General features: G+C 34.0%; 2 protein-coding genes across 2 annotated transcripts; both read left to right on the top strand.

Moving 5' to 3' along the window:
- Positions 1-586: 586 nt before the first annotated feature.
- LOC121970109 lies at positions 587-6,009 on the top strand. Its single transcript, XM_042520564.1, has 3 exons — positions 587-870; positions 4,096-4,210; positions 5,784-6,009. The coding sequence occupies exons 1-3, from the start codon at positions 655-657 to the stop codon at positions 5,855-5,857; spliced, it is 405 nt and encodes a 134-aa protein (XP_042376498.1). The 5' UTR covers positions 587-654; the 3' UTR covers positions 5,858-6,009.
- A 2,771-nt stretch (positions 6,010-8,780) lies between these two features.
- Positions 8,781-12,250, top strand: LOC121970108. The gene is made up of 5 exons (XM_042520563.1): positions 8,781-8,909; positions 9,438-9,783; positions 9,868-11,173; positions 11,281-11,427; positions 11,578-12,250. The coding sequence occupies exons 2-5, from the start codon at positions 9,727-9,729 to the stop codon at positions 12,096-12,098; spliced, it is 2,031 nt and encodes a 676-aa protein (XP_042376497.1). The 5' UTR covers positions 8,781-8,909; positions 9,438-9,726; the 3' UTR covers positions 12,099-12,250.
- Positions 12,251-15,557: the final 3,307 nt, after the last annotated feature.

The raw sequence follows: 15,557 nt of genomic DNA, 5'->3' as shown, positions 1-15,557 counted from the left end.
AATAAACTTGAATTGAGAGTTTGATAATATCTAAATGAACCAAGCTCAAGCCAATCTTGAATTGAGAGCTTGATAACATCTAAACGAACTAAGCGCAAGCTCATAAAAAATAAACCAAGCCAAGTTTGAACACTCATTTCAAAAGATTGGTTCATTTTAAGCTCGGCTCGGTTCTGCTCGGTTATCATATTAAACAAGCTTGAACACCCCAAAACTCGACTCAACTCGGCTTATTTATAGCCCTATCCCTGAGCATGGCATGACTTCGTATAAAAATTCATACATTATGGAGTATCAATGCACAAAAACTCAATTATTTTTATGGAAGACATCTCATTGCTTAGAGTATATATTTAATTCATGTATTTTCTTTTAAACCTAAAACCCAATTGTACTTTCCTCTTATAATGTGCATTTCGCTTACTACAAGTCTAATAACCAATTAGTCATGCTCGCCTCGGTCTAATTTATGGGCCGAAGCACTTGGGCCAGCCCGATCCATGCAATGAAAACCGTCCGTATTTGGATGGGCTTGGGCCTTCCACAGTATGCGGGTGATGTTGCTTATGTGTTGGATGAGGGGTCTGCCTTCCCCTCGCTTTTTTTTTTCCTTTATCCCTGGCGGTGGCTTGCTTATCTTGGGGAAGAGGAGGGATGAAGAAAGAGCTACTGGCGTCGGCGCCATGGCGGGGCGAGGAGGATCCGAGCGACAAGTTTGCGGACGCCAAACTGAGGGCGACCAATCAACCGGGCGGCACCCCCACCATGCACGTTCCTGGAAAGAGGAGAGCCGCCGCCTCCAAGACCGACGAGGAACTCGAAGCGGAGATCGACCCTGAGCTCAGATACAGCTTCCAGAGGAATTTCCGGGTGATTGCTACAATCCCTTTTTCTTTCGATCCTTTTTAGTTTTTTTTTTGAGGGGTTTCTGGTAGGTAATCGGTGATTTGTGGTTATAAGGTTTGATTTTTTATTTCCTACTCTTTCTTTCGTGTAATTGGGTAGCTATTTTGTAGAATCGCTAGATGGAGTGGTGAACTAGGCCACTATTTTCTCTCGAATCTCTTTTGTGTTCTGGTGATTGATGAACCAATTAGGAAATCGTAAGTTCCTGGTTTCATTTTCTCCATAAAAAATGTTGTAGAACGAGATGTTGAGGGTTTTGTTAGTTTTAGTTTCTTTTCTACTTCATTAGGGAATAGAATACTGGCTTACTTCGTCTTAAATGCCTTCTAAAATTAGTATCTTGTCTTCATCACTTGCTTGCCAGAAAGTATAAGTTTCTTTGTAGATCCAAAACTGCAATTTGTAATTGATTTAGGAGCAAACTATTTAAGTTGAAAGAAATGTAGCTCTCCTGCCTAGCCAATTAAAGGATCCACTAATTGGTCAACACTCAAGTTTATAATCATAAATTATATATATCACAGTGCAAGAACACATACTAACAAATTACTACACATAAAGGTCTGTTATATCAAAATATTCTTTACCAACTTGGATAAATTGCTTAAACTTGATCAAAATCACTTCAACTTCCTCAAAATCATTTTTCTACAACAATTTGAAGTGATTTCGACCAACTTGAAGCAATTTTTATAGTTTCGAGCAATTTTAATTAAGTTGGTAAAGAATATTGTGATATAATAGTATTTCATGTATCGTAATTTTGATTAAGTTGGAGCAATTTTGCTTTATGTTCTAGCAGTGATGGCTATAGTTGCTACAACAATGTTGAAATAAAGGTATTTTCGGGATGAGAAATATGCTGGGGAAACCTTGATTCCTTCGTATATAGATAGAATAGTTAGAAGCTTAGGATCGAGGTGCACTTTGTAGCAATAGCTGGATAAATAAAATTTGTTGTTGCTACAACAATTAATGTTGATGTTTAATAATGGTCAAGTAATTTGCTACCTTGTCTTGAGGTGGGTAACGTTCCAAGTAATTCCCCAAGTGGAAATTTTTAGAATCAATTTAATGATGCCACAAAGCCTTATTGCTAAGGTTTATCTTACAACATACTACAACTACTGATCTTTTTGGTTGAAATGTGTTAGTTTCTTCCTGCATTATGTGATGTGCTGGTCAAGCTATATAGAATGGTATATTGTTGTCAAAATACCACTTTTAATACTTGGTCAAATTACTTAAGATAACAAACTAATGAGGTGCAATGTTTAACAAAGGATGGATGAATTAGTCGTGTCAATGTTCTCATACTTTTCCTGGAGGGGTTGAGCGTTAACTTATTTTACAACTAGTAACATGCTCAGATTAATATAACTAGTGATCAGGTGCAACTTAGAATGGTATGCTATAATATGCAAACCTATCAAGTTAACTGCTAAATCATGAGTATGGTATTCAGGCTATGCTTGGGATATAGATTGGTATCCTTACAATGTATATTCAAGTCAATCTTTATTCTTTAGTGACATTCCATAGATCACATTTATGACATATTGGTAATAATGAGTATATCAGTAGTAGACACCTAAAAAATCTTGCTTGTCAGGTATGTTTTGGAATTAATCTTCATTATTTTTAAAATTAAATCATGTCTAGGAGCACTTGAGCAAAGTCTCAGGTGAAGCTCCTCTTATTTTTTGCTTGATTAAATTCGATTCATAATAGCTAGCTAAAATTTGCCTCGCTCAATAACTATTTATCTATTCTTTATTATTCTTGATTTGAGAAGTTAATCTAAAAAAGGAATTATTTGTATTTCACCTTATATGATTTTCTTAGTTGTAGGTAAACAAGAAGCCAGAGCATTCTCTTCTCATGAGGACGATGAGACGTTTTGTTGTGCCCACAAACCTCCATACTTGACAAAATTGTACTCTGCAAATTCTCTTGACTGATTTGCTAGAATAAGAAAATTGTCAACGTTAAAAAAAAATGACTTCGTATTCTACCATAAAGCCTCAAGTAAATGCAATTCCATAATTTTGATGCATGGATTTTCATTTGATAAAATCTATATGGGAGTTACTAGATAGGTCATTTAGGGTCTATTTACTACCACACAAGTTAGACATTTTCGAGGTGCTCTCCAAGAATTGCGTATGTAGAACCTACAGTGGGAGGGGCTTTTGTAGATGTGTGTTTTGTCCCAAATGCTTCTGTGAAGGTGAGGAGATTTCCTATCTTGGAGTGGTTGAGTGGGGAAGGAGGTTAGTATGGAGGGATCTACTCACTAGTGTCTCTATAGTGTTATTCATATAACTAGACATCCTCTAATTGAGCATGTATCAAATGTGCTAGTCTATCTATTTCATTTATATTGAGTTCCTATAAAACTAAGTAGAGGTATTTAGGATCAGTGGGTAAAATGTGCATTTTTCTTAATCATCATCCTATATACCGTTATGCTTCATAAGATGTAGATTAAATTGCATTTATTTAAGGTATTTGCTGAAAATGAAAATTTAATATGTCCAACATTTATAAATTGCTTGTAGAATGTAGATCACATCTGACAGTCTTTTCTCGACAGAATTAAAGCATTGGTTTGAATCAATATTTTCCTATTCCTTTGATATTGTAGTTATTTTCAAGAAGATACTTGTCTTAGATATCTTGAACTACTAAGATCATGGTTTGATTTCCAATACATTTGGATATGCAGTAAGTAATAATTTGTTCATATTCATGTTTTTCATAGAATGACATTTGAGTACAGATGTTTCTTTCTCATTTCTACATTGAAGGGTTGATTTTGTAATGACCAGTTCTGCCTGAAAAATGTCACACAACAGAAAGAACCTTAGTGAAATCTTGATACTGAATCAATGCACTTATAATTCTACTAACTTTTATATACAAAATACAAGCCGTGTTTTCCAAGCATTTGAGCACAATCCTCATGTGATAATGGTAATCAAGTTCACTAATATGCTTCTCAGAATCTTGATATCATGTATTCCATGTATCCATAACTCCTTGAATGTCATTTTCAGCTTTTAACTGTTCTATTTTGAATGTACCAGCTGACCTTAGTGCTTGAATTACTAAAAGATCATTGATTAAGTACTTTCTTTTGATACTAAAGTATTGTTGGTTTTGAAACTATTTTCCCTTGCATTGCAGTTTCTTCAGCGAGTTTTCAGCATAGATACAATTGTGAAACCTCTTCCTCCTGCTATGCAATATAACGTGTCCAGGAATCTTAGTTTTTTTACTCGGATCTTTACACAATTTTGGGGTAAGTCTTTGGTAAGGGAAAATGGACTATTAAATCCCCAAGATTAACTTGTGTATGTTAATGATTTAGTCTTTGGCTGTTTGGTGATAGAGATGCTTCATCTTTGAATTTCAATGGTTATAATAGTGTTTTCTGGTTACACCTATTGAATTGCTTAATGATTTTGTTGAATGCCTAGTACTTTTCCAAGAAGTTAATCAATTATTGTCACATGCTGGAACCTTTTTCTTGGAAGCATCCGTTGAAGTTCCTGATCTACCATTTAGTCCCTATAGGAGGGTAGATAATCACCTTATTGTAAACCACATCAGGATACTTGCTAGGTGCTATAGTCTCCTACATCATCTTACCTTAGAGTTGTCATTTGGAACAAGGGGATGATGTGCCAAATGTATGTGGACCCCAGTGTGGGAAATAATGATTGATCCGGTTGACAATGAAAATCTTTTCTACCTTGGGCAGCGTTCAAGTAATTCTATATTATTATGACATCATTTTATACTTTTACCTGACCGATTGAAAGGTTGAGGTTTCAATAAAATTTTTCATCTAATGATTAGCCACATTCTGGCAAGGCAATCTTTTTTACTAGAACTAATAAATATGAGTTTCATATCTCATTTGTGTCATTTTCTCAACATTATTCATATTACTAGACATGAAAAATCAGAAAACTTGTTTTGAGCATTAAATCAGGTTATCAGTAACTTCTTTTCTGTTGTTGTGCTTCTTCAGTGTCAGTGCTTTGACTTCAACTATGATGGGATCTGCTTCTCACATAACATTCTTAACCCGACTATAAGACTTCCCCTAAGATTTACACCCAGCAGTCACTTATTTTCTCCATCATCTTCTGCTCCTCCATCCATATATCAAGTCTGTATTTGCCCATGCTGCCAAGCCTTCTTTTGTGCTTTCCAGCTGATTTCTTAGTAACCTCCTACAATCGCTGTCATGATCTCCGCCTCAAGGTCTGTAATAACCATGACAGCTAGGAGGCCTATCCTCTAGGCTGCCTTTCCTCCTTTCACAACTTTGACCTGACCTCCACTTAGTCACTATCATCACCACTACAAAGGAGACTTGAGAATGGAGATGAGGGGTGGAGGATTGGGCACTGTAGAGGGTTAAGGAAGGATTGTTTAGGGACAAAGGATTAGGACAAACATTGTGGTGATTTAGGTAGGAGGATTTGACTATATGAGAATGAAAATGCAAATGACTAGACACCTAAAAGTATTAGATGAGAGGTGATGTCTCCATATTATCCTTCTCTAATTCCAAAAGGAACACTTGCAAGGTTCCTAAAAGTCATACATGGTAATCTTATGAAAATACACCTCATTAACTCCAAGAAAAACTTGGTTCACGAGATAAAATGATTGCACAATCATGTTCTTGACTTATTATTATTCCTAGATTTGCTGAGTCTGAAGAATGAAAATGAGTAGACAACATATTTTTCAGTAGTCAACACAGGCACATGTATGGTTAACTTATTAAAAGTGTATGATTATACAGATCAACTTTTGTGGCTGTTAGCTAACTCTACATTATTGGTAACCTGCTGCAGATCCAGAAGGAATTGCCAATGCGCAGAGATCTCTTGGTTTAGGCCAAGAAGAAAAAGCTCGCCGTGTCAACTAAATAAATACTTGTTAAATGTGTGCTAAGCTGGACTTGGATACTTTTGTTAAATATTTCAGCATTTAGAATTGACCTGAATGCCTTTATGTCCATCAACTTTACGTTTATGTGCATTGAATTTTCAAGTTAAGATGATAGTATTTTAATCCTCTGATGATAACAGAATTATCATATTATATTGTTTATGAAACAATTTCTTTTGTCATTGTCAAACACAAATATCATATTTTTTATTTAGTCCAGGGCGTATCCTAAGTTTTAGATGAAACTTAGTATTAATGAACTTGATGAATTTTAACTCTATATCAAAAAATTTACTCTTTTTTTTTTATGAACTTCAATTCCCTCAGTCTAGGGTAAGTCCTTAAGTGATAAATTTTTAGTGTGGTAATTTTCAGTAGAAAGTTGGTCATTTGGATGGATGTTCATGAGTGTTTATTTGAAACTTTTGGAAAATTTTAAAAAATAATAACAAAATTGCTTGCTAGCCAAATCCTCTAACTTTTAAGTATACAAAGGTATAGTGTGTCATATTTGAAATACAACAATTATCCTTTTTAAAAATGCTGTTAATTTTTAATTTCCAAGCTAATTTGAAAAATAATTTATGGTTTGAAAATAATAATTTAGTAAGTTAGGTTGTACCGTCATCTTATATAATAATATTTTATATAAATTACATTTTAAATCTCAAATTAATTTGAAAAATAATTTATGGTCTGTAAGTTAAAAATGAGAATTTTGAGGCAATAATAAAATTATTATTGTAGGGTTATATGTCATAAATTCAAATTTCAAAAATAATCTTTTGTAAAGCCGTACAATCCATCTTTTTTTAGATTTGTGTTTATGAAAATTTCATGCACCGGTTGCTATTTAAATTACTTTGTATTAAAAATATTTAAACATGGGTTTTTTTTTAAAGTGATGTTAAGTTGTTTTTTTTTTTCAAGATAGCTTATAGTTTTTCCCCATAATTTATACATAGAGATCGATTTCCATAATATTCATTTTTATTGAGATTTTGATCTACTTATTTGTTTCTTTCAATATTTTATCATGCATCATATAGATTATTTAAAATATTATTTTATTAGTTTGTGATCACTATACATAGTACAACACAAATATAATATACTGAATGAAAAATAATTTTTTAATTCTCTTATTTAATATTTTTATAAGAACATTTTTTCCTCATGCACGATCTAAATGACATAAAGTTGACTCATCAATCTACTTAACAAATGACTATCAATCTAATTTGGTCATAAATTAATAGAAAATCTGGATCGAAATTATGTTCATTATTTCCTGGAAACTCACCAGCAGCATGCAGCTATTCCTCACCTAATTCAAATTTTTTTTTGCAATCTGTTTTTTCTGTGCTAAGTCAATAACTAGTCTCTATAAACATGGTACTACTTATCAATATTTATTTACACGATTATTTATCAATTAATTAATTTTATTGCAAGATTGTGGAACTTGTGATTCATGTGGCAACTAGATCTGTAATAATCACCAGGATTTTTGGGGATCTATAAACTATGTATATAAATATAATCAATCAATTGATTGGAATGAAGGATTAGTAGGATCTTTAATAGATAATTGATGAGTTGTTTAAACAGCAATTTGTATTCTTTTACCAAAAGAGAAAATGAAATAAATAATGGCAAAAATAAAAAAGGGTTCTATTTTTTTAGAAAATCATGAAAGAAACACCTCTTTTTAATTTTTAAACAAAAGATATTCCACCTCCACTGACAACCAAGTGATATATTCAACAATATTTATATTTTAGCCATAACTGCTATAATAACTATAATATTACATCAGTTACTATAAAGGAGGTCTTTTTTTATGATTTCGAAAAAATAAGACTTTCTTTATTTTTTTTATCCAATAAATAATTAAGAGAAAAAAGTTAAAAAAGACAGAAAGTATATATCATGTGATTCGAATATATAAATATTGATATCGATATATAAATAATTAGTCGGTCAAAATTGTGAGGCTGCGCATGTCGAAGGAATCTCACCAGCACTAGAGTGAGTCAGCGTGCGTCTGAATTTGGCGCTTAAAATGGATGCCGCCAAATTTAGCATCAACAAGATCTGCGGCCCCCAAGCTTGAAAAAACATTGTTTGAATTAAATTTGTGAAGATATAAAAAAATAATCCTTTTTATTTTTATTTTTTTTAAAAGCCCAATATTATAATATATTAAAATAAATTAATTCAACTTTATCAAAAATATTATATATAAAATACTTATATATAATTTTTTTTTATCAACTTAATTAAAATTATTTAAAAGTTTTTATAGTTGTCACAATAATTTTAAAAATGATTAAATTAAACTATTTTTTTATCTATTTTAAGATTTGTTTTGATAAATTTTATGTATAATATGTCTTTAAAATATTATTTTAATATTTGGAATATAAATAGTTTGTATAAAAAGATACACTGAGCACCTTTTTGACTTTTAAAAAAGATACAATTATGATAATCAGGTTTTTTTTTAAAGAAAAACTTGAATATTATGTGAAGTAAAAAAGATAATTATATTTATTCTAGATGTGTTTTTATAATTTATTTATAAAAAAAATAAATTATGAAATCAGATTATAGTCAATGTTAAAAATGAGAGAAGATTAAAAAATTGAATATTTTGTTTTTGAAGAGTTAATTTTAAAAAATCAAATTTCTTTTTAATTAAAAAAATTGATGATTTAGAAATTTTGTCCCTTTTTCTAACTTTTGTCCAAAAATTAATTATCTCGAATCAAACCCTAGATTTTGCTTGTTTGGAAAATGTTTCTTTGCAAATTTACTGATTGGAGGCGATAACCTCACCCCCCTCACTACGCGCAACACCTCCATCGCCTATATATACCGGGTCTTCAGCGCCAACCCTTCCGCCTGACACATCCGCTTCGCCTTTCCACCGCCTCGCCGGGCGGAGATTCCTTTGACCTTCGGTTCTTTCTAGCTGGCATTCGATCTCGATTTCGACGGGGGTTTTGGCAACTCGATCATTGCAGGTGCTTTTCGCCAGAAACCATGTGACCGGATCGTTTTTTGTCTTCTTCTTCTTCTTCTTCTTCTTTTTGGCTTTCTCCGTTCGAGAAAGCGTAAGATCTGATTGATGCCGATTTTTTTTTTTCCTTCTATTTTCTGTCTTCGGTTCTCTGGTTCTTACGTTTGTTTCCGGTGGGGAAGAATATGAAAGAAAGGTGTTTGTTCTTCTTTCTGTCTCAAGAATGACGGCATTGTGATGTGAAGGGGGACCTTTTTTCCTTTGGATTTGTGAATCTTATTGTGTATAAATTTACTTATTAATTCATGTTTTTTTTTTTTGTTAATCTTCTGCTTTTGGTTGGACGCGACGGAAAAGATCTTTCGTTCCGTGTGTTTTCTTCGATCGGATCTCTCTTTCTTCTTTTCAACTCATTTTTTCGACTCTTCTATTCCTAAACATTGAAAATGACCAAGGAGTTTCGCAAAAGTTAGTTTATTTATTTGTTTGATTGGGATTTTTACGAGATCTCACTTTTTTTTCCCCTTCACAGGATACAAATATTTATATTCGAGGAGCTGTCATCAATCTGGCCGTCCCTGGTGTTCCATGTCCTTGCACCTTGAGGAAGGTGTGGGATCTGAAGAATGCTCAGTTGCCTCCTCGTTGCATTGAGGTTTCCACTCTCCTCGTTTGGCCTTTTCGTTGCACGGTGAAAGGATCTCCTTTTGACAACGGCTAACTCCTGCAACGATAGAGATTTTGGCAGCCGGTTTTTACTGCAAAAGAACAACTTGATAGGATTTTTCCATAGATTGCCTTGCTCAGATCAATTGCTTTCCATGAAAATGGCAATAACTGGTTGTTTCTCAGCTCTTTTAGCTAGAAAGAACTCCAAGGTAAGAACCAATCGTTGTGGATTTTGTCCTTAGTGTCGTTTTTGACATGATGCTGTTTACAAGTACTCATACAATCTTCTGCAGGAAAAGAAAAGATCCAAAATTGCCTATAGATGTGGAGAATTAAGAGTTAACCCTGAAGAACAAGTTCATCAACATGTCCAGACTGTTATAGCAGGAGTTACTTTTGATGAACCCAATCATGCTGATCAACTGGCACACAGTTCTGTCGAGGTAGCAAATCTCGGAGAGCCTATCCTTTTGATAGCTCAGGGAAAGAGCCCTGTGGAGAGTGCACAAACCAAAATGTGTGATACAAAAAATCCCAAATTTGAGCAAACTGAGCCTGGTACTGAAGCAGCGTATGAAGGAGGTGATGAACATGACGATAGTTTATCTCCGAGGAAAGCTTTCTCTGAGTTTGAGTTTCAAGTATTTGATGTAGACAAGAGAGAACTGAATTCTGAAAGTTTTGATGAAGAACTGATTATTGATGGCTCAGATAGCAGTTTGCTTAAAGAAGATACTGCATCTGAAATGATTACCTACAATGGTCATGCTAGTGATCCTGGCATTGGACGAGCAGAAATATTGTCCGGACCTCTGCATCTTAAACGTTCTTGCTCCTACATTGAGACAAAGAGATTTGTTAGGTCCCCTGCCAAGACCAATTCTTCAGATGATGTTCTCAACATATGTGAGACTGTTGGTGGTCAAGCAACAAATGCTATCCCTGGAAGTCCAAGATCAGTAATGACATCTTTCAGTGCAGATAGGGCAATGCTAAAGAAGAGCTATTCATCCCAGGTTCTCCCGTCGATGGGTGCAAAACATTGGTCGGATCTTTTTCTGTTGAGCCAGAATAATTCTCACTACCCTAGGATGACAGCACCACAGAGGATTTCCATCAATGGTACCTCTAAAAATGCTGGTGGATATTGTTCCAATGTACTTGAGTCAAGGTCATGTTTTGAAATGGATAGCAAGCCAAAAATGAAGCAATCAGAAATTACAACTGCAGATGACTTGTGGTCTCAGAATCATGGGGTTGCTTTTTATTCAGAGTCTTCTACCTTTGATAGAGTTGATGCTTGGGTTCAGAGTCTTGGAGAGGATTCATCATATCCAATAGACAGCTATCAGACTGATGAACCAGCAGAAGAGGCAACCTCAAATACAAATATTCTCAAGGTTGAAAAAATCTCAGGAAAGAAACAAACTCAAACTGGCAGGACAACAGGAGAGGATATAATAGAGGACAGCTATATCTTCCAACCATCGTGTTCCTTTCCCCAGACAGTTCACATTTCTGGTATGGGTTTGAAAGCTATTCCTGCAATTTCAGCCTTCAACAATCTCCGATCAGTTAACTTATCTGGCAACATGATAGGTATGAACAAATAATTTATTTTAAACTGTTATATTATAATTTTTATGTGTTCTGATATATAACATTTGTTAGACATTCATATATTGATCTATTTCCTATTGTTGCAGCCCACATTTCCTCAGGAAGCCTCCCAAAGAGTCTCCTTACACTTGACTTGTCTAAGAACAAAATTACAACAATTGAGGGACTGAAAGATCTTATAAGGCTGCGGGTTCTTAATCTCAGCTACAACAGAATCTCACGGATTGGCCACGGTAAGCGATGAAGTCTTGTCTTTTAAATTTTTAGATTCAATTCCTCCATTTTAATACTAAAGATACTGCTAGCTATGATGTCTGCTAGTACATTATATTGTTATTTCGAAGAATTGGGGATAGGAATATAATTCAATGTTTAAATTTCAGGATTTCCAAATGGTACACTGATAAAAGAGCTCTATTTAGCTGGGAATAAGATCAGCTACGTTGAGGGTCTCCACAGACTTCTAAAGCTAAAAGTTCTGGACCTGAGCTTCAACAAGATAACAATAGCAAAGGCCTTGGGCCAACTTGTTGCTAATGACAACTCTCTCTTGGCTCTCAACCTGATTGGCAATCCAATTCTGAGCAATTTTAGCGAAGAGCAACTTCGTAAAACCATTTGCAGCATCCTACCTAAGATAGCCTATCTGAATAAGAAGCTTATTGATCCTCGGAAGGGACGGGAGGTGGCCTTGCACAGCATATCAAAGGCTGCACTTGGGAGCAATGACCGGTTCTCGCAGAAACAATTGACAAGGCGAGTGGTCCAGACTACCAGTTCTTCTGGTAAGAGCTGGGGAAGAGAAAGGAACACCTACAGGGGAGCAGGCAGCAGCCTCAGGGAGAGGAGCAGAATGGACAGATCAAAGGGCAAGCATCAACATTCTATTACTTCAAGGAAATGAGATGATGATCCAATTTTAGATGTGATTTGATTTAGCTTTTAGTAATAAATCAGAAAACGTTGTGCTTCTGTTAAATTTGGAAACCTTTACATCGTGCTTAGTTTATGAGCAGAGACAGTTGATAGAATTAAATTTATGTATTTATTTGTTTCCTTCTTTGTTGCCTATACCTGATCGATTTAGTTGCTTATTGGCATGCCTTTTGGTAGATTTGTCGCCTCCAAGTTGAAGAATGAGAAAATTTACTTGTTGCTTTGTTTTTGCTGGTTTGGAGGAAGAGATACAGAGCCAAGAGTTTACAATTCTCTTTGCCCTTGATGTTCTTTTTGCTTGTTTGTTATAAATGTGGAACTGTAGAGTGTTAAATTTAGTTTCTCCTATTTTTGATGTTCTATTGCTTGTTGCACGGAAATATGAAGTTTAGAGCTCACCGTTCTCATTGCTTTTGATGTTTTTGTTTGTTTGTTTGTTTGTTATCAAGTTTGAGGTTAGCTTTCTTCTCCTTTATTGTGATGTTTTTAATTTGATAAAGGTGATCAGAATAAACATGCAAAACATAGAGTTTATGTCAATGTTTGTTAGTTTGATATTTTTATTCCTCTATAATAAAATTCCGCCCATGCCGATCGGTCATGACCAGTTCTAAGCCCGGATAAAGGAGGAGGGTTACGTTAGATTGTTAGCCAACATTAAAACTATGACAAATATTCAATGAATGAATTCATTAAATTATTGTGCTAATGCTAGGTTGTTCTCCGGAAGGAAAGCGTTATAGGGTTCTACTGTAATGTCTCGGTAAGGACTACTACATCTCCAGAACTCGGGTGTATTATTAAATATGCAAGAGTTAGCGTTACAGGGTTCGACTATAACATCTCAGCAAGGACTGCGATATCTCCATGAGAACTTCAGTGTAGTGTTAAATAGGTAAGAGTTCTCACACCATAGGTTGGATAAGAACAAATATGATAGGAAAACTAATAATCTAATATTTGGAACATGGAACATAGAAACTTTCACTGCTAAATCAATGGAGGTAGTAGATATGATGATTAGGAGAAGAATTAGTATTTTGTGTGTATAAGAGACAAAATGGATAGGTGAGAAGACAACGATGATAGAGAACTCGGGTTTTAAGTTATGGTACACCAGAAAGAGTAAAGCAAGAAATGGAGTGAGTATTATTGTAGATAGTTTGTTAAAGGATGAAGTTGTAAAAGTAGTTAGAAAAGGAGATAGAATTATAACCCTTAAGATGATAGTGGTGAAAGAAATTATGAATATAATTAGCATATATGCACCATAAGTAGGATTAGATGAAGCTACTAAATCAAAGTTTTGGGAGGACTTAGATGAAATATTACAAAATATTCCACCAAATGAAATGATTTTAATAGGAGGTGATCTAAATGAGTATGTTCGAGTGAAAACTAAGGAATATGAAAAGGTACATGAGAGTTATGGGTTTGAATCGAGAAATGAGGAAGGGAAAACTATATTAGATTTTGCGATAGCATATGACCTTATATTAGTTAATACGTTTTTTAAGAAAAGAGAAGAGCACTTAGTCACATTCAAATGTGGGAATAATAAATCGCAAATTGACTTTCATATGGTTAGTAAGAAGGATAGAAAGATTTGTAAAAATTACAAAGTCATCCCTGGAGAAAACTTTAACTACCCAAACATAGGTTAGTAGTGTTGGATATACGCCTCAAATATAGTATCAATAGAAAGAAAATATATACGATTCCTAGAATTAAGTGGTGGAAATTAAAGGATGAGAAACAAAATATATTTAAGGAGAAGGTAGAAGTACAAACATTAGGTGAAATATACGATAACTCTAATACAACATGAGATAAGATGATATCAAAGTTGAAAATAATAGCTAAGAGTGTACTTAGTGAGTCAAAGGGACATTCACTACTAAGTAAAGAATCTTGGTGGTGGAATGAGAAAGTACAAGAGAAAATGAAGGAAAAAACGAATAGCTTATAAGGAATTATATATTTGTAAGAACGAGGACAACTTAAGAAAATATACAATAGCTAAGAAAGAAGATAAAAAAGTAGTGAGTGAAGTAAAAAAAAAATGAAACTTTTGAATGATTATATCAAAAATTGGATACAAAAGAAGGAGAAAGAGATATTTATAGAATAGCTAAAGTGAGAGAAAGGAAAACAAGAAATCTTAGCCAAATTAAATGTATTAAAGATGAATATAATAGGGTATTAGTAAACGATGAAGAAATAAAAGAGCAGTAGAAGAGGTATTTTCATCAACTTTTTAATGAAGGTTTAGGTGATAAATTTAACTTAGGAAATTTAAGTAGGTCAAATGAGCATAGACATTTTAATTTTTATCATAGAATTCAAACTTCATAAGTAAAATAAACTTTAAATGAGATGCACAATGGAAAAAGATGATATTCCGATAGAGGTATGAAAATGCCTAGGGAAACAAGGTATTGAATGTCTTACAAAATTATTTAACATGATATTGAAACGAAAAAAATGTCTGATCAATGGAGGATAAGTACTCTATTTCCCTTATATAAGAACAAGGGAGACGCACAAAATTATGCAAACTATAGGAGTGTTAAACTAATGAGTCATACTATGAAACTTTGGGAAAAAATAATAGAAAAAAGATTAAGGAGATTATAGTGACTGAAAATCAATTTGGGTTCATGCTTGAAAGGTCGACAATAGAAGCTATACATCTGTTAGTTAGAGCCCTAGAGCCAATCATTTGATGATTGTATGGACTCATGTATATCATATTCTTGTATATATATTAAGGCATTTGGTTTTTGGTTATTATGCTTATTTGTATTAGTGCCAGATAAAATAAGTATAGTAACGTTCTTGAGTAGAAGGTTCTTACCTATATCAATCGATTGGTTGAATCGATAGTGAGATGATATAGGGAACACTACTCTAAATCATTCCTAGTCGAGTATTAACATTCAGGGATGATGTTAATACAATAAGACTAGTATGTAGGTCAGCTCGATGACTTGATCTCACAAGTCATGGATATAGAGATATCAAGCTGACACATGGGTATGCATTAGAGAATGTATACTGAATGACCCGCCATGAGAAAGTATCATGGATCGTTATATGAGTGTCATATACTTTCTCATGTGGCTATTAGTATGACTATTAGTCCTTTGACCTGAAGTCACCATGGATCCCTACATAAGGAGTTATGTACTTTGATTTCGTCAAACGTCACCCATAACAGGGTGGACTATAAAAGTGATTACTGGGTATGTAACAAATTATGCAGAGGGATGTGAGTGATGTAGATGAGATCTATCCCTCCCATATGACGGGAGCGACATCAATATTCTTGATAGAGTTAGACCACGAAGTGCATGACTATGCCCAAATGAGTCAACATTAGATGTTTAGCTCATTTGATCGAGTGAGTCTACTTGGAGTTCAAGAT

The sequence above is a fragment of the Zingiber officinale genome, chromosome 4A (genome assembly GCF_018446385.1).
Source record: "Zingiber officinale cultivar Zhangliang chromosome 4A, Zo_v1.1, whole genome shotgun sequence".
Classification (NCBI taxonomy): Eukaryota; Viridiplantae; Streptophyta; class Magnoliopsida; order Zingiberales; family Zingiberaceae; genus Zingiber; species Zingiber officinale.
Note: the sequence above shows the minus strand (reverse complement) of the source record. Positions and strands in the feature narration are given on the sequence as shown.

Coding starts and splice junctions, on each gene's coding strand:
- LOC121970109 (XM_042520564.1), top strand. CDS start 655: ATGAAGAAAGAGCTACTGGCGTCGGCGCCATGGCGGGGCGAGGAGGAT. Junction 871..4,095: donor GCTTCCAGAGGAATTTCCGG/GTGATTGCTACA, acceptor CTTGCATTGCAG/TTTCTTCAGCGAGTTTTCAG. Junction 4,211..5,783: donor GATCTTTACACAATTTTGGG/GTAAGTCTTTGG, acceptor AACCTGCTGCAG/ATCCAGAAGGAATTGCCAAT.
- LOC121970108 (XM_042520563.1), top strand. CDS start 9,727: ATGAAAATGGCAATAACTGGTTGTTTCTCAGCTCTTTTAGCTAGAAAG. Junction 11,174..11,280: donor CTTATCTGGCAACATGATAG/GTATGAACAAAT, acceptor CTATTGTTGCAG/CCCACATTTCCTCAGGAAGC. Junction 11,428..11,577: donor AATCTCACGGATTGGCCACG/GTAAGCGATGAA, acceptor TTTAAATTTCAG/GATTTCCAAATGGTACACTG.